Source organism: Taudactylus pleione, unplaced genomic scaffold (genome assembly GCF_031769625.1).
Source record: "Taudactylus pleione unplaced genomic scaffold, aTauple2 ptg000316l, whole genome shotgun sequence".
Taxonomy (NCBI): Eukaryota; Metazoa; Chordata; class Amphibia; order Anura; family Myobatrachidae; genus Taudactylus; species Taudactylus pleione.
In genome coordinates this window covers 8,080,927-8,100,008 of record NW_028284717.1, presented here as the reverse complement: position 1 = coordinate 8,100,008, position 19,082 = coordinate 8,080,927, and the positions used below count along the sequence as shown (strand labels likewise).

At 43.3% G+C, this 19,082-nt stretch overlaps 1 protein-coding gene across 15 annotated transcripts in view; it reads left to right on the top strand.

Moving 5' to 3' along the window:
- The window catches only part of ROBO2 (roundabout guidance receptor 2), a 503,588-nt gene extending 486,665 nt beyond the window's left edge, over positions 1-16,923 (top strand). For 8 of the 15 annotated variants that reach the window (XM_088442748.1, XM_088442736.1, XM_088442741.1 and 5 more), the window contains 5 exons: positions 1,790-1,972; positions 3,791-3,955; positions 5,869-6,102; positions 9,225-9,422; positions 13,906-16,923. In XM_088442748.1, the coding sequence (XP_088298874.1) occupies positions 1,790-1,972; positions 3,791-3,955; positions 5,869-6,102; positions 9,225-9,422; positions 13,906-13,907 (782 nt within the window). In that variant the 3' untranslated portion in view covers positions 13,908-16,923. The remainder of the gene's footprint in view (positions 1-1,789; positions 1,973-3,790; positions 3,956-5,868; positions 6,103-9,224; positions 9,423-13,905) is intronic. The other 7 variants (XM_088442746.1, XM_088442744.1, XM_088442742.1 and 4 more) reach the window with 2 other exon arrangements.
- The last annotated feature ends 2,159 nt before the right edge of the window (positions 16,924-19,082 follow it).

The window sequence follows — 19,082 nt, the reverse complement described above, 5'->3', positions numbered from 1 at the left end:
CATGGAAAATTGAATTAAAAATAAAAAAAAACACAACTGAAAGAGAAAAACACAATAAATACATTCTTTGGCTGGTAATATCTTAATTAATTTAGTCAGTATATAGATACATACTTGTTTTATTCTTTGAGCAGTGAAGGAGATTGCATTTATTAAGGAGAACATGATGTGCGGATTAAGTATGTACCCTGAAACTGAAGATCTGATATTTTTTGGAATCTCATAAAAATGGTAATGCAACAATTAGCCGAGTCACACTCTAAAACACAGACTTTTGTGTAATGGATCCAGTAATACACATTAATCAGCATACGATGGGTTTAGCATAAAAAGACATGTAAATGAATTGATGACTGACCATAAATTAATTTTAGTGGGGAAGATGTTACATGAAGACACAGCTAGATGCCACTTTACCGTAGTATTTTATTGCTCAGTAACATTTCAGCAACTACTTAATGTTCGGCATGCATTTCTTTTCAACAGCTTAAATGTCTTGAGAAATTTTCAAAGCAGAAAAAGCCCAAAGTACAAAACTCTGTAAGCAAAAAATAAATATTTAAAAATGGCATAAATTAAATTTTTATCACATATTTATATAGACATTTATTTCCCAACAGTTTTCTTAGGGATATATTAATTACACAAATCAGTTTGTATAGCGCGTATAATACAATGCATATATGTAGTATAGCAGTTTATCTGATGATAAATAGTTGGTCACGCTATATTATTTTATGTCAGTAAAGCATAATATTGCATTGATCTTCATAAATATATAGCCTCATTCCAAAACACTTTTCATTGCTAGAAATTGGATTATCACAGCTTTCTCATGGCAAATAAATTGTTTTTCTAACTTTTCTGATTATTAGGAATATAAAGTAAAGTAATCAGCAAAACAGAGTGGTTAAAAAGACATATAGTCACATGCATATTACAGTAAGCATAAGAAAACAGTATACAGGCACTCACACCCAACTGGGTTTGTAATAATAGATGACACTCTTGGCTTTTATTTTGGTATCCAACTCTCTAATTGAAAACTATTCTTATTTCTTTAAAGGTGTTATCATCTTAGAAGAGTTCACCACTCTAATTAGTTCCCAACATTTAACAACTAGACGGGTTCAACACTACAGCAACCATATAATTACATTAAGTAACAACTGTGCAGGTGTGGAATGATCGGCAGTGGATAATTTTCAAACTCTGTAGACATGCCGTATAGACAACTGGGTCACGTTACAGTATTTTCCTTGTTCTTTGATATGTAATGTCTACAGAGCTTGAAAGGTTTTCTGGCCATATATCGGTAACTGATTTGGATGCTATTTTAGGTATTAATGGGCATGCTAGTGTGGGATCCCACCTGGTGGCTACTGCATACGTAGGGTGACTTAAATTAACTCCTAGGTGCCCTAGGTCTTGGCATGGCAGGATGTGGCTCTATGGCAGTGGTGGCCAAACTCTGTCCTCAAGGACTCCTAGCAGTTCCTTTTTTATAGACCACCTATGGATCTTTTGAAATGTGTCAGTTAACAATGAATGCACTGGTGTACCAGCTACAGTAGGAGATCTGAAAAACATGAACTGTTAGGGATTTGTGAAGACAGAGTTTGGCCACCACTCTATGGCTTTTATCAAGATGGGCAGTGCGCTTGTATGGTCATATTATATCAAGCATTTGACAATGTTTTCAGTAAGGATGTACTTTCCTTTTATGATGATAAAATATGGTTAACAGACAAATGTTTACAACTCACTAGACCCCTGCCTTTATTTTTAGGTTCTATGGTAAATGGATGGGGGTCTGCATCTGATGAGGATCGTAACTTTTCTAGTCGTAGATCTAGTGTAGTTAGCTCTTCCGATGACTCGATATTTACGAGCGGCAACTTTGCTCAATCACTGGTTGCAGCAGCTGATAAAGCTGGTTTCACACTCAATGGAACCAGCCTGTCCAGAGCAGGTTTGTAGACTTTGAACTGGTGCCTTTGGCATGAGGGATGGCCTTGTTCTTCTTGGGCTTTCTTTCCTCTCCATGTACGTACGTTATGCTGCTGGCTTAATTAACATGCATGGCATTTGGTGGATGGAAACTTTCATCCTATGCAATCATGTCTTCTTGGGTATTCATGAACAAGCATATTCTATTTCTTTGCCTATATTTTCCATTAAATAATAATTAACAATGTATTTTTTACTTATTATGCTCTTTTTGCTGTCATCGCTTTACTGTGTATATTTGTAATTGTAATTTGCTGTATTATTTTACGCATAATTATAATAATTATTTTATTTATATAGCACTTTTTCTCCAATAGGACATAAGGTGTTTATTGTGTATGCACAATTTTTTACCCAGTGTTTCAAACCATAGCTCCATCTATAAGGCAGATTTGTTGCGCCCTTTGGCAGAACATAACTTATCTGGGTCCTTTAGCAAAATATGGGAGGGACCCGTGATTCCTGTCCACTCCTCCATAGCTCTGAGCATACACGGGGCTTGGCATATATTAAAGGAAACACAGTTTAGGGCTTCACATGCTCTCATCCATGGTCAGAATAGCAGAGCAGGAGTCTTGGGAGGGTGACATAGAATTGACGAACCTCTCCCCTCCGCACTTAGGTTGTTTTATCACTGGTTATAATGTCAGATAATTAAGGGGGTTAGGATTTTATACATTAGTAATTTGTCCACTGTAGCTTTCACCTTACAAATGAAGAGGCCCCACTACCAATATGTGCACTTCATAGACAATTTGATACAGTAACATCTTTTATCTTAAATTGCTCATACAGTACATATAGCAGTATGAATTTAAATACATCATGGAAGCCTTTTTAGAAGCTGCGTGATCCTGTGGTGGGACAAGACATTATAGAGTTCCAGTATAGGAATTATTTTTTTATGTTAATTACCGACACAGAGTTTCATTCATGAAAAAGTTTCAATAGCACTGACCCGAACATAGGGCCGTATTCAGTTAGCCGTGATAAGTTAGTTTCTGCGGAAAATTATTGCAATTGACATCATTTCGCCATGCGAAAAGTTTCCTTCGTATTACTTTCCAAAGACTTTTTGCTGGTACGGAAACCTGGGACCTGCGAAAAAGTTTTGCCTATGAATAGGTGTCGAAAAAAAGTTCAGAATTGGGTTGTTGGGGTGCAAAGTTCGGGAACCCCTCTGCACCCTTGGGACAGTCCCCCAAAGGTAAGCTGCGTTAAAAGAAAGTTTTAAAAAGTCTTTAAATCACTCCAAAAAAGTACTTTCATTTTGGGGGCAAAAAAGTCTAAAGTTGGGGGACAAACTTAAAAACTAGTGAAATAGACATTTTAGTACCCCAAATACCTTCAGCATGGCTATTCGGGGGTATCTAGAGTGATTCCCAATGTCAGTCCATCTTTTGGGGGGTATCAGGCTGATTTCCTCAAATCTAACAGTACTTTTCGCATGTTACAGTTTTGCCGGCTCCCGTTTTTGACGATTTCTAATTGTATACAACGAAAAGCGGGCACAAACGTGATACTTTTTCGCATTGAAAACAGGCGAAGTAGGCGAAAAGTCCAGCTTTTCCCCGGGAGTTGAATATGCCCCAAAGTCTCCTTGGTTGCCCAGTAGAGTCTTCTCCTGCTTAATCCATTTGCATGGGTATTGGTCAAAGCTTGTGAACAGCAAGCTGTGGTTATTGCAAGAATAACAATCAATTATAGACTTGAGGATGTCATTGTAATACAGGCAGTCTGCATTCCTAGAATTACATTCAGATGTTATTTTTATTTACAGGCAAAATGCAATCTTTTTCTCAGAAGCCACGACCTTCCAGTCCATTCTCCACTGAGAGCAACACTTCAGCCATCAATCACAGCCAGAGGCCACGGCCTACTAAAAAACACAAGGGAGGCCGGATGGATCCGCCTGCTGTACTTCGTAGAGAAGTCATTGCAGATGGTGAGTTTAGGGCGCTCTTTTGTATTGTATTCACATTTTAAAGTGTCTCTTATAGTCATAGGACTGTCATACAGCATCCGGTTTTCCCTGGTCCTGAATCTTCTAAACGTTTATTCAAGTCTTTGTTTATGGCTGAAAGTTTAATTATATGAAACTGATCTGAATGCGCTGCTATGAACGTATGCATACATCACTTTCATAGTAGATGGTGGCGCATGAGTTGGCGTTTGATGGCCACCTGAAATTTGCTTCACATGGTGTTCTTATCCTGGCGGGTCCTATAAGGTGGTATTATTTAGGTAACTCTCAGGAGTTGTTGCATATTTAACGGGAACTGTCATCAAGGCTTAATTCGTTATATAATTCTTTCATAGTCTACATCCTCTTTTATTATTCCAACTTTTTGCTTTTGTTGTAATATTGTATTACTTATACTTTATTATTTATACTTTTGCTGAAGAGCTTTAATCAGTAGCTTAAAGCTTCCTGAAAATAGCAACCTCTTCAAGTACAAAAGAGCAGGACTATTAGAACAAAGGCATATAAATATGCATTTTATTTGCAAAGTGCAGTTTTATATGTCATTTGATAAGTAATATATGGAACATTTTAATATTTTATTTTTAATAATGCATCCTGATGTTATTTTGGCATTACATTGCAATCCAATTTTAGATCCATGGCAAATTTACTCATTTGTCCCTTATTTATTTGTATAGGCCATGAATAAAATAAGATAATTGTGTTTGTCTCCCTCTTGTCTTTTCTCTGGAGTACCAAGTCACATCCCCGCCTCCCCACTTGCTGCTATTATACATGATTAAGATTGTGATTATGGGATAAACCAGAAGTTCCCAAACCCGGTCCTCAATGCATCCTAACAGTCCAGGTTTTAAGGATATCCCTGATTGACCACAGGTGACTTAATTAGTACCTCAGTCTATTTGATTTAACCACCTGTGCTCAACCAAGAATATCTTTAAAACCTTAACTGTTGGGGTGCTTTGAGGACAACGGGCCTGATTCAGACCCGGTCGCAAGCGCTGTGCGCTCGCAACCGGGTCGATGGTGGGCCAGTGCGCATGCGCATGATGGAGCCGGCTCCATCATGCGCATGAGCGAGACCCAGATAGCGACGGGCACTCCGTCGCTCCGGGTCTCGCAACAAAGGGGGCGAGCTGTCGATGTTGAGTGACAGCTCGCCCCCTTTGGTGGGTGGGCCGGGGGAGTGGCTGCCCAAATGGAGGCGTTCTCATGTGAATACCTCCGTTTGGGGGCGGCCACACTGACATCACGAGTGATTTCAGTGGGAGAGATTTCGGCTCTGTTAGAGCCGAAATCTCTCTGGGGCTTGCGGCAACGAGACCCTACCACAAGGGTCTCGTCGCAAGCCCGATGGTCGCGATGGTCTTGACTATCGAGACCATCTACCTGGCCGCTCGCTATAGCTGTGGGTGGGCACCCACAGCTATGCGAGCGGCCAGGAGGCCGTTCTAAAAAAAAAATAGCCCGGCCCTGATTCAGAGCGAGCGCTCTGTCAGAGCGTCCGGCTCTGAATCAGGGCCCATGTTTGGAAACCTCTGGGATAAACAAAAAAAAACAAACAATGGCTTCATTGAAGCTAAATAAAACACTGAAATAGTATTAACATGTTTACACAGTAAAAAAAAAAAAAACTTGTGTACCCCTAATACTGACAAATAATTTTTATATCTGTTATTTGGTCCATTAAGCTACACAAATCCCAATTACATGCAGTATGGTTGTCATTTTCACTATCTATCACTCTCTCAACTGGTACCAATTCATAAATTTTTGAACCATCTGTACCTCTGATCGCCCAGGGTTCATAACTATTTTGAGTTCTCATATTCCATTGGGGAAATGTATATATATTTGCTTTTGTTTTCAAGATCTGCCGCCACCACCTGAACCACCACCTTGTCAAAGTTTGAGACAGCAAATGCCCAATCAGCGCAGTGGCCCATCAGAGAGAAAAGCGAGTTCTCTCGAAAGACATACATCAAACATGGATGATACGAAGACCTCGTTTGAACGTCATGGTAGAACATCCTTAGAGCGACAACGACAAACGCAGGAGTGGCTTGGTTCTGCTGAACGCCAACAAAAGCAGGCTTTTGGATCAGGTATAATAGCAAACATTAATGTGCGTGCATTGTAAACAGTACCTAGCACCAAAAATATCATTTTAATAGATTTTGAAAAAATATGGTAAAATAACCTCTGCAGTATATTTTATTCGTAAAATTGTAACAATGCATCAATTTGTTATTCATTTTTGTTGTTATTGATGATCCTTCCCTTTTGGAATCCCTGTCTCTTAGTCAATATAAAGGAGGAGTCAATTATTGTCAACCACTTTTTTATTACAAATACAGAGACACAGGGTTTTATAACTCCACTATGACGGGCTATAGACGGCATCCCAGCGTGTGGGTTGCCGACAGTCTGAATACCGGCGCCGAAATTCCGACAGGTCGGGATCCCGGCACCAGTATCACGACCACCGGCATCCCGAAGGTAAGTATCGGGGTTTTAGGGGGAGGTTAGGGTGTGGGTTTAGGGTTAGGCACTAATGGGAGGGTTAGGATTAGGCACAGGGGAGGGGGGGTTAGGATTAGGGGGTGGGGAGGGGGAGGTTAGGTTTAGGCAGTAGGGGGGAGGTTAGGGTGCAGGGTTAGAGTTAGGCACTAGGGGGAGGGTTAGGGTTAGGCACAGGGGAGGGAGGGTTAGGATTAGGGTGTGGGGAGGGGGCGGTTAGGTTTGGGCACTAGGGGGAGGGTTAGGTACAGGGGAGGGAGGGTTAGGATTAGGGGGGCGGGGAGGGGTAGGTTAGGTTTAGGCACTAGTGGGGGAGGTTAGGTTTAGGCATCGGGGAGTGTTAGGTTTAGGATGCGGGGAGGGAAAGGATATGCTTAGGCACTAGGGGGTGAGGTTAGGGTTAGGCACCAGGGAGGGATGTTTAGGGTTAGGGTAGGGGTTAGGAAAACACTTACCTGTCTTCCCTATTGGCCTGGGACTCTGACGTCTGTTCATTTGTGACTGCAGTGCAAGAAAAAATGTCTGCCCCACTTGTGATTTGCACAAAGAGCAGCATGCAGCGATTCGTTTTTGCGGTCTGATGGTGTGTCTGGTGCGGAAGACTTTGTGCACAGTATGGAGAAAGTGTTTTGTCGCAAAAAACTGTGTATGATAGGATAGAGAAGTTCAAGTTGCCATGAAGATGGAGCCAGACGCCCATCCACGTCCACGACTGATGAGAACATTGAGCGTGCACGTGAACTGATAGACGAGTGACAGTGGATTATATTGCAAATCATGTGCAAATCATCCATGGCTCTGCCTATTCGCGTCTGATGAAGACAGTGGTGCATTCTAGGCTCGCAGCTCAGCTTAAAACATTTTTTAATGAGGGAATACGAAAGCTTGTTGACAGATGGACTGTCACAACTCACCAGCGTGCCTTGTTACATATCCGTGCTTCGGTTCTCTCTCCTCCTCTGGGTCGCCAGCCACACACCCAGACATCTGCTGTTGTGCAACATACACACCGTACTGGGACGACAACTTCTGTTGCTATGGGACTGGGATCCTGGATTACGGCATGTGTTGCTGGATGACGTGTCCTCCTCACCTGTGGATTACCATTAATCACCTGCCCTGTTACTCCACTGGTTTAATTCCTTTCTTTAAACTGTTGGTTCGTTGCTGGCTATAGCATGTCAGTACTTGTCCTTCCGGTTCCTGCCAGTCGTGTTCCTGCTCGTCTGTGCCTGTTCTGTCTCTATTTCATAGATTCTCAGTTCAAACTCTCATTCCTCCATCTAGAGTTCTGATTACTGCCATCTACGGAGTGCTCCAGGTCGTGCTGTGCCTGCGGCCTTGCCGCTCTTTTGACCATCAGTTACCTCTCTGCCTGAACATCCCGGCTGTCATAGCCACACTTTGGGCCGCAAGACAACCTGTAATCACCTCGGCCCGCAAGTTCGCAACACAACCTGTAATCACCTCGGCTCTCAAGTCGCATCCCGGCTGTCATAGCCACACCTCGGCCCACAAGGCCACATCTTAGCCAGAATACTTACTGGCTCATTTGCCGCACCTCGGCCCTCTAGGCCGCATTTCAGCCTGAAAATCTACCGGCTCATTAGCCGCACCTCAGCCCTGAAGGCCTTATCTTACAGTCTGCGATCACTTCAGCTTTCAAGACACACCTCGGCTCCCAAAGCCGCTCCTCGGCCCTCAAGGTCACATCCTGGCCTTCAAGACCACACCTCTCAGCCTGCATCCACTCCGAATTTCAAGGCCACATCCCGGCTACCTTTGCCTACTTTCAAAGATTTCCACCCTGTCAGTATCCATCAGTCACATAACATCCTGTGGCCTTAGGATAACCGTATAAGCCTAGGGGGCCTCCTAAGTACCTGTTAACGTGTGGTGTTCTATGGGAACAGTGGGTGGTTGCTATTGGCAGAAGACCTCGCCAGAGTGGTTCTAGGGATCTTGCACGATGATTCCTAAGAGACCATAACATGGACAAAGTGTATTGAAAATCAGGGCGATTATGTCGAAAAATAATGTATTTGTCTTTTCTGAAAGTGAAACACCACAGTCACCTCTGCGTGTACTGCATCTGATACAGAGGCACAGAAGGGACTCCCTCCTCACATGGCAACCTGCTGACGAGGAGTAAAAGGGTGTATGATAGACATATTTAGTTACTGTAATTGTAAACACTTAAGCTATTATGGGCCTATTAATATATTATTAGGTATAACAAGGATACATTTAATATATGGCTTGTGCTGTACTAAGCATGTTTTCTGCCGCACCATCAAATAACTGCAACTAAATCTAATTAGCGGGTAATGACACACTGGCAATTATTCCCATGTCTATATATCTAAGCATATCTATAGCTCTGTTTTTAATTATTATTTTTTTTTATAATTGCACATTTAGAGACTACATATAATGCTCACAAATAGAGAGCATATTCAAATTAATGGCAATATTTTAAAGATCAGCGATTTTGTAAAATATCAACGAGAGCAGCAATCAAGATAATTAGACAGGTGTGGAAGCTATTTACGTACCAGCACTCCATCATGCATTTCCCTGCTAAATTATTTTGCAAATGGATGGAAAGGAAAGCAGGATTTAAAATGTTACATTTAATTTAAATTAAAAAAAAATCAATCAATTAATAAAAGGAATGGTATATTCAGTCTGGTGTGTTCCTTTGTAGATGAAGTCCTGATGCCATACAACAAGCCATGTTTTCCATCCCCAGGAGGTCACAGCTCTACAGGAACCAATTCTTCAAAGGAGTCCACCGGACCAAGGAAAGGGGACATCATGAGAGGTCACCAGCGCAATGCCATTGATTTTCTTGACGTAGGATATTTGGGGCCAAACAGTCAAGGACAGTTTACAGGTGAATTATGTAAGTAATTATATTGATACTACCAGACATATTACAGATACTCATAGTGTATTTCACATTATTCAAAACTACTCCGGAACAGCAAGGTCAGAATTTTTCACTGTGCGCGCACCCCTTAGGCAGACCCATTTTGCATTTGCACTGACTGTCCTGGGATCTGCAGACACGATCCCATCTGTGCACCTGGGGGCGGGGTAGCACAGACAGTGATGTTTGCAAGCGCTCCAATCCAGCATCGCCACATCATCAGCCGTATTTCGAGGTGGGGGCGTGGCTGTGTGAACGTGTGACTATGCCCCGCCCACCCCACAAGAAGGCCCTCTGCCATCCTATGTAATGTACAATATGTAGTAGCATAGAAATCATATGAGTAGTACAGATGTGTCCTCATACATACAGGGGTCTATTTACTAAGCAGTGTTAGGAGACAGAGTGAAAAGTGATAAGAAAGTGATAAGGTGACAGCCAATCAGCTCCCAACTGTCATCTCACAGGATGTGTGTTTGAAAGAAGACAGTTAGGAGCTGATTGGCTGGCACTATATCACTTTTCACTCTGTCTCCTAACACTGCTTAGTAACTAGACCCCCTAGCCTCAATAAACCACGCAGTGAGTGAGCCGCCAGGTCCCGTGCTACTCTGCTAGTGTTGGGGGTCTTTTTTCATCGAAAATGCATCTAAGTAGCATTTTGATGTGACTAGGACTCACCAGCAGACTGCGCTGATTAATTTGATAAGCAACACTTGTATATCTGTATATGAACCACAACGGAACTTGGAATGAAAAAGCTACATTGTAGTACTTCAGAGACTCAGTCGCTCACAGATATACAAGTGTCGCATCTCAAATTAATCAGTACGGTCTGCTGGTGCCTCCTAGTGGCATTGAATTGTGATAGAGATGCATTTTTGGCGAAAAAAAAGTTGCTTAAAAGATGCTCGGCGCTAGCAGAGTCTCACAGGGATCTGGCGTGCCGAGAGGGTTTTTTTTACAGAGACTGCAAAAAGATGTATAAGGACCCCTCTGTACTGTAGGTGACAGGGCCACCGTCAGGGGGGAACTGCTGGGCCTGTAGTCCACCGGATGTCAGTGGTGGGGGATGAATCATTAATTTACTGGCAGCCAGGGAGAAGAAAAGAAACAGCGCGCAGGCAGCATTTCCCAAGTTACCGGCTGCAAGCCAATCACAGCTCGCGGACCGGCAGCCAATCAGGAGCGGCTGCTCCTGATTGGCTGCCGGTCCGCGAGCTGTGATTGGCTCGCGTCAGCGCCGTATTTAAAATGACGCAGGCACTGTTTCTTCTCCCTGGCTGACGATGCAATGACTGGCTGCCAGTGACAGGTAAGCATACTGACCCTTCCTTGCACCTGCTTTATAGTCCAGCCAACCTTCCCTGCGCACTCTTCCCAGTCCAGCCATCCTTGTCTGTCCTTTCCCTCCTCTACTCCAGCCAGCCTTCCCAGCCCTGTGCCCCCCCTAGTCCAGCCAGCCTTCCCAGCCCTGTGCCCCCCCTAGTCCAGAGAGCGTTCCCTGCCCTGTGCCCCCCCAGTCCAGCCAGCCTTCCATGCCCTGTACCCCCCCTAGTCAGGCCAGCCTTCCCAGTCTTGTGTCCTTCCTAGTCCAGCCAATCTTCCCAGCCCTGTGCCCTCCCTAATCCATCCAGCCCTGTGCTCCCCCTAATCCAGCCATTCTTCCCAGTCCTGTGCCTCCCCACCTAGTCCAGCCAGCCTTCCCAGCCCTGTGCCTCCCCACCTAGTCCAGCCAGCCTTCCCAGCCCTGTGCCTCCCCACCTAGTCCAGCCAGCCTTCCCAGCCCTGTGCCTCCCCACCTAGTCCAGCCAGCCTTCCCAGCCCTGTGCCTCCCCACCTAGTCCAGCCAGCCTTCCCAGCCCTGTGCCTCCCCACCTAGTCCAGCCAGCCTTCCCAGCCCTGTGCCTCCCCACCTAGTCCAGCCAGCCTTCCCAGCCCTGTGCCTCCCCACCTAGTCCAGCCAGCCTTCCCAGCCCTGTGCCTCCCCACCTAGTCAGCCAGCCTTCCCAGCCCTGTGCCTCCCCACCTAGTCCAGCCAGCCTTCCCAGCCCTGTGCCTCCCCACCTAGTCCAGCCAGCCTTCCCAGCCCTGTGCCTCCCCACCTAGTCCAGCCAGCCTTCCCAGCCCTGTGCCTCCCCACCTAGTCCAGCCAGCCTTCCCAGCCCTGTGCCTCCCCACCTAGTCAGCCAGCCTTCCCAGCCCTGTGCCTCCCCACCTAGTCCAGCCAGCCTTCCCAGCCCTGTACCTCCCACCTAGTCCAGCCAGCCTTCCCAGTCTTGTGTCCTCCCTAGTCCAGCCAATCTTCCCAGCCCTGTGCCCTCCCTAATCCATCCAGCCCTGTGCTCCCCCTAATCCAGCCATTCTTCCCAGTCCTGTGTCCTCCCCTAGTCCAGCCAGCCTTCCCAGCCCTGTGCCTCCCCACCTAGTCCAGCCAGCCTTCCCAGCCCTGTGCCTCCCCACCTAGTCCAGCCAGCCTTCCCAGCCCTGTGCCTCCCCACCTAGTCCAGCCAGCCTTTCCAGCCCTGTGCCTCCCCACCTAGTCCAGCCAGCCTTCCCAGCCCTGTGCCTCCCCACCTAGTCCAGCCAGCCTTCCCAGCCCTGTGCCTCCCCACCTAGTCCAGCCAGCCTTCCCAGCCCTGTGCCTCCCCACCTATTCCAGCCAGCCTTCCCAGCTCTGTGCCTCCCATGCTGGGGAGGGGGGCCCTGCCTATTTTGCCAGTACCGGGCCCCATCATTTCTGATGGCAGCCCTGGAAGGTGACATTACTCCACCACTCATACTTTTACAGAGCACATGTCTTATAAAGAAGCTGTAGAGCCAGAGAAAGATGATAGTACATCCGCTACCAGAAATGACTAGAAGTGATATTTTGCTGTAGAAAGTGTTACTGTGCATCATGAAATATCTACATCCCACAGATCTTATTGATTTTACGTTTCAAATACTGTACCCACATTTGACTATTTTAACTATCGAAAAAATAATAATGAACATTTCGCTTTTATTTCTGATTTGGTAAATGATTAGGTCAGATACATAATTTCCTTTTATTTCTCATGGCAAGAACTATGGTAGCAACAAAGTACAGTAAAAACTCTCCCATTGACACCAGAAATATTACTGTTATTCATCATGACTGTACCCTAATTATCTTCACCTGTATTCTGTGCACATGCAAATATAAATTGTATTAGGCACCACTATCCATCATTGCTCTGCAACACGGAGATACTGTACGCACTAATGTGAAGCTCTGAATCAAGCACATTATTTAGAGCATAATTCAGCAAATCACACACACACGGTATGTGGAGAAACCATTCTCCTGTGATAAGACATTGGACGAGTCAGGGATGTAAATGTGAAATTGGCTTGGAGATGGGCTGGCTTATCCTGCAGCAATAGAGCTCAGCAAAAAGGGGTCTTCAGCCTAGAGCAACGTCAACCAGTCATTCCATCTAGGGTATATCTGTCTGCCTACTGATCACTGTAAGTAACTTGGGGTCACTCAATGAGTTCATATACGACAATAATACTTTTGCCACAACTCATTAACAGATCCTGGGATTATTCTGTGCAAAAATTGGGGCGCAGACATATATCATGGGCCCAGTTGACATCTCTCAGCTTTGTCATAGAGTAGTAGTGCACGTTAATTATGCACTTATTAATCAAGGCTAATATGGAATTATTCTATGAATCCACAATATATACAGCCAGAGCCGTAACTAGACTTTTTGGTGCCCTGTGCCAGAGAGAGCATTGGCGCCACCCCCCACCCCCATGTGCCATGGCCTCACGGGGAAGGGCCAGGGAAGAGATAGGAGAGGCCAGGAGATGCTGGGGATAAAAGAAGAGGAAGCTACAAGTGAGAATGATAATAAACAGTAAAATTGACAGGCCTAAACAGCGCCCCCTGCCCTGCGGTGCTCTGTGCAATGGCACTGGTCCCACTACCCTAGTTACGGCCCTGTACAAAGCATCATATTTGAGGTTCCAAAGGCACCAGTATAGCTTGTCATTATGCATGTCATATAATTTTTATATTTAATAGCTAAAGTAGGGGCAGAGGGTGCAGATGCGACCTAGTTGACGTTGGGAGGAGGTGTGGCCGTGCTGAGATTGCTGGGACAATGTTAATAAGTGCACAAACCCCAGACCACAGCCACACCCCCGCCCAGCATCAGTCAGTGAAGAGAGGCGGAGCTGGCCCGGAAGAGCCGATGTGCCTGCAGCAGAGCATTGCTAAAGAAGAGGCCGCCTGCAGGGTTCAGGACGTGAGCGGTAATACAATATTAGGGTCTCACCTCTTATTGTGAGTGTGTGGGAGCAACAGACGTCCGATTTCCGTTCAACGTTGCCCTCAGGCCCATATATAGTTTACATTTTGCTTTACCATGCAATAAACGTCTTTCCGACATAATAATCTCTTTATTCTCTCCCCTTTTCTTAGAGTACTGAAAAGCTACGTCACAAGCTGCTCTACAGACCAGTTGGTCTGGACTGATGAAAGTCACGAGGAAACTCAAACCAGTGCAATGGACATTATCTTTATTTATGTAGGATTGGACGGACTGTACATGCGATGTAAAGACACAAACGCCACACATTTCCCACAGACAATTTACGTATTTCCTTCTTATATACACACCATCCACCTTAAATATTTCTTGCCAGGAATACACAAAAGAGGAACAAGGAATCAGCATCAAGGACGACAAGCATTTTAGCTTTGTACATATTTTTCTTTGATTGCATTCCTATGCAAGCTTGCCCTCCTTTGTTCATATTCTTCTTCTTATTATTACTGTCTGCCCTTATTGTTCTATTGTACTATACTGTATGTGAATTAATAGGCGGTGTTGCCATATAAAAGCGAAAAAGTTACAAAAAAAACACAAAAAAAACTTTTTGTTTAACTGTGTAACATCCATGTTTTAAATTTTTTGCACTGCGATTTTTATTTGACGATAAGCACAAAAACCTTACTCCTTGTGGCACGGAGGGAAGAGACTGAATGTGGAGGGCGTTTCTGTACTATAAAGCGGCATTGCATATTGCTAAAGGTATTGCATCTGTGCAGGATCACACGGGCGGTGTTACCCGGTTTACAGAGAGGAGGGAAAAAAAAAAGATTCTGGCAAATAGATTGGAACAACAAGGATCTATAATAAGCAATATGTTTGTTTTTTCTTGCTTTGAATATGGTGAAAATCAATGTCATTGTTATATGAGAGTATGAATACATGTATTCACTTGTGGACGTGCATGTATGTACAATATATATTTATATATGTGCATATAGTTTTTTAATATGCACATATATAAGTTACGCACATTGGTGTGTATATACTATATATTATGTATAGTATATATTATATACTGACTAACATCCATTCTGGGGATTGTTGACTTTGGTGGAGCACTTTTTATGGCTCTTGCCTCTCTAGAATGTTGTCCGGAATAGAATCAGGGTAAGGGAATGGACAGGAGGCGAGGCAGCTGCCTTTGACACACCGCGATTGGTGGGCGCCCGCCACTACGTCTGTCTTTTGGAGAACTGCGTCTTTGGCGTTAAGCTTTCGTCGTGGATCTGTATAAGTCAGGAGAGAAATGAGCACACATTGACATTTTTGCCTTGGGTTTTAAAAAAGCTCTTGGCAAAAGGTGTTGGTAGGCTTGATAAGAATATACAAATCCATGCTCAGTGGTTGGGGAGGGAGAATCATCTTTCACTGCATTTACTGTATGCTGTGTCCCATTCCTTTAGCTAGAAAGATGTAACGACCGGTTGTGACGAGAGCACTCAATATTATTTTTTTGTATTTGGTGCCAAAACACCCGCTGTAGTGTGTACATTAGCCAAACCTCACTTACTGTAGGTCAACATTGCCCTGAAATTGGACATTAGTCTCAACATAAATATACATATTTACACGCATCGTTGTTTTATATACGAGATCAGATACTCCCAAATCCCAAATAATTCAATATTTTTATCTGCTCACAAGACACTAAAAAAATTATTAAGAATAGCTCATATTCCTCCCCAAACCCTGTTGTCTGATGACTGCGTTGTCCTGTGAGTGATGTCACATGACACTTCTTATGATCCATATGTATGACCCGTCCATCTCATGGCTGGATCTGCCCAGGGTGACAGATCCAAGAGGGGTGGGGGCGATTACAGTCTGGGTTTGTCTAAGGTGGCCCGAGCCAGTAAAGGAGGCGGAGCATGCCCTTCTTCAGTGCCTCGTATTCTGATCAGGCCGAGGCCACACCCACCATGCCGCACTTGCTATATGCGTGGAAAGGTTTATTCATGATGAACTTGGCAAAAAGCAGTAAATCCATGCAAGTTCCCTAAGAAAGGCACATATAGTTTTGTCTTACCAAATTACAAAAAGCACTGTAACAGCAGAAGGCATAAAAGAGAAGCACTTGTCAGTGCACATAAATGTGCTGTTATAACAACATTGATAAATATATGTGGAAAATGTACATTAATTGAAGTCTCATTTAGACAGTAAATTTGAACTATAATTAAAAAAAAAACAGTTTTCAATATGTGTGAAATTAAATATACTTAAACATTGTAGTTTATTTCATTCCGGAAACTTGGGAACGATAATTAATATTGGTGCACAAAATGGACCGTCACACATTATCCCCCCACCCAACGCCATGATTTGTGTCATGACAGGGCCACAAAGACACAGTCCACTGAAAATCTCTCCATCCGCGGATTGCCCAGAGGGCTGACCTACTCTTCCAGAGAGTCTGAGAGAAGTACCCAAAATTCTGGGAGTGTGAGATAGGCTGCTTTGTCATGCCTAGCGTTGTAACTCACAAAATGGCTGCCTCCACAGTGTCTTCACAATCGTATACTTTTTGCTCAAAACAATACTTACTGTATAATAGTATGTCTTTTTATAATACAGTAAGTTGCAGGGTTGAACTGCAATTAAGTTTACACAATAAATTGTGGGTAAGGACAGCTTTCCTTTAAACTGGGGTGGATTTGTGCTCCGAAACTCTTAGGTACTGTTTAAATGTATTTACAATTTTACCTTCAACAATTCTAAAATAAAAATATATACATATTTAAGCTCAGTAATGTAAAATAAGGTTTAGCTAAATTTGGCAAATTTAGCTAACATTTAGGGAATGCAAAAATAAATGTTACTGGGTGTATTTTATCACACAGAAAACATTGTGCTAACGTACTTAATGCTGTGGGCCTCTGATACAGAGTAATAATACTGGAACAGCAGAAACTTGGTGGGTCTATCAAGTTCATAATGTACAATTTCCATCATTAAATTGGCTTTCAGAAAGTCATTCCACTTCAGCCATCATGATATTTAACACCTATCATGGAGTTTTGGGGCTATATTTTTAAAGTGCAGGTTTTTAGAATTGGAGATGTTGACCATAGCAACCAATCAGATTCTAGCTATTATCTTCTAGAAGGTGCTAGATAAATGATAAGTAGAATCTGATTGGTTGCTATGGGCAACATCTCCACTTCTAAAAACCAGCACTTTAGTAAATATGCCCCTTGGTGTCATAATAGGAAGATCCGATTACTATTAGGTGTGGGAGGAGTTACAAGATGCATATGAAATATTATAATGTGTTAAATTCTGCCCTTTAAGTCTTTACCTACTTTTTAAAAACATTTGTACTGGGTCTAAGAAATGTGATTATTACATTTCTCTGGCTTTTTTTTTTTTTTTTTGCTAAAAGACAGCAACGAGCTTACAGTACTTTATCCCTTCTCAAATATTTCTAATAAATGGTGCCTAAAATACATTTGCTGATTTTACAAGTGTCTAATGAAATGCCAGCCCACAGAATATTAATGGTTTTTGTTTGTTTGTTTGATTTTTATTTTCATTTTTGGGTGAAGAATGTTGTTCTTTACATTCTCTATAGGAAATATTGAGCTGACAACCACTGGAACCACTATGTCAATTCTTCCACTGTGTGTTTTACCTTTTCCATTGGAAAGTGATTGTATCAGTATTAAAAATGTGCGATTTCATGACATTGTCACGCTGGTACATATTTTTTCTTGGGTCACCACAAAAATATTCACCTGTGTGAAGTAAATCACAAACCAGGGAAAGTGGATTATTTTTACAAACCTGTTCCTATCAGTTAATATTCTCCGACTGATACATAGCAATAGAAAAAAAATGGATGAGTTTTTTTCCTTTCCTTTGCTGACAGCCTTTAATGCGGCCTTGAGCACTACTGCCATCTACAGTCTCCCAGCTACAAGAAATAATTCCTGTGACAACTGGTATAGTACCACCAAGTACTAGAAATAACTCTTCTTTTTTCTATAGTGGTTTTATTACAAAATCATAAGGAAGTTGGATGAATAAAGTCTCTCTTAGTATAACTCATATAGTGTTTTCTTTGTTAGAAATCACAGATCAATGTTGTTGCTGTGGTGAATGTATTTGGGGTGGCAGGCTGTAGTCTGGTACGCCATCTTGATCTTTCTCTCCTCTGTTTTGGCTATAATGTGGGTATTATTGTTATTATCATTTATTTATATGGCGCCACAAGTGTTCCGCAGCGCCTTACAAAGTACATGAACAAATAGGTTGACCAGTGACTTACAATACAATACAGGACAAGGATCATGAATAACATACATTGCTACTTTAGCGACCATAACACCCAGATAAGCAGCAGAGCATAAGCATCCAAGTGTTAGGTGCCCTAGTGGAGAGTAAGAAGTAGATGAAAGTAGAGTAATGAGAAGCACAAGAGGGTAGAGGGCCCTGCTCATAAGAGCTTACAATCTAAAGGGGAGGGGCAGACAAACGGAATGGTACTCTTCAGCCCGGTGGGGACACAGCAATGATTGAAGATGGAAAGGCTTTTGTTGGGTTCCCAATACTGGCATTTTGGAACCTACTGTTAATGCCATATAGCTTACAGCTGTTTGTTAAATACATTATGGAGGGCATAAGCCCTTTAGTGAGTGCTCAAAGGGATATGTCTCATTCTTAAATGGAGTCCTATGTGTTTACACAGTTTTCCTATTCCACCTTCACATTGCTTGGTTACATTGGTTGCACTACAGTAGTTGCCACTCACATACCTAGTGGTGCTGGGTGCTATGTTTGCACAATATATCAAGTCACAGCGTCTCACACATGCTGTCATATAGGATGAGAAGTTCCCTCAGACACTCCATTACTGTGAGCACTATCCCAGCTAACAGGAATCCTCTTTTCTATATGCCACACAACATAGCCATGTGCTAGGCACTCTTATAACAAACATCCCAATATCCAGGGGCTCTGCCACCCACACTACAATCCATACTCCAGGGAGCTTTCTTCCAGGCCATACTGATGCTGGAGACTCTGCAGAATGAACTCTCTCCATGCTGGGTTCTTTTACATATGGCCTCTCACCTATTACTCTCTTATAGCCATGCTGTCTATTTGCAGTGATTCCCCTCACTGGATGCTGGAAGCTTTAACAGGGATTCTTGCCTTCATGGTACATTGCTTTAGTATGAGGGTGACTCCCATTCTCTCTCTCTCACTCTCCCTCTATATATATATTTCTACAGCCTTGATGCATTGGGTCATTGCTCATCAC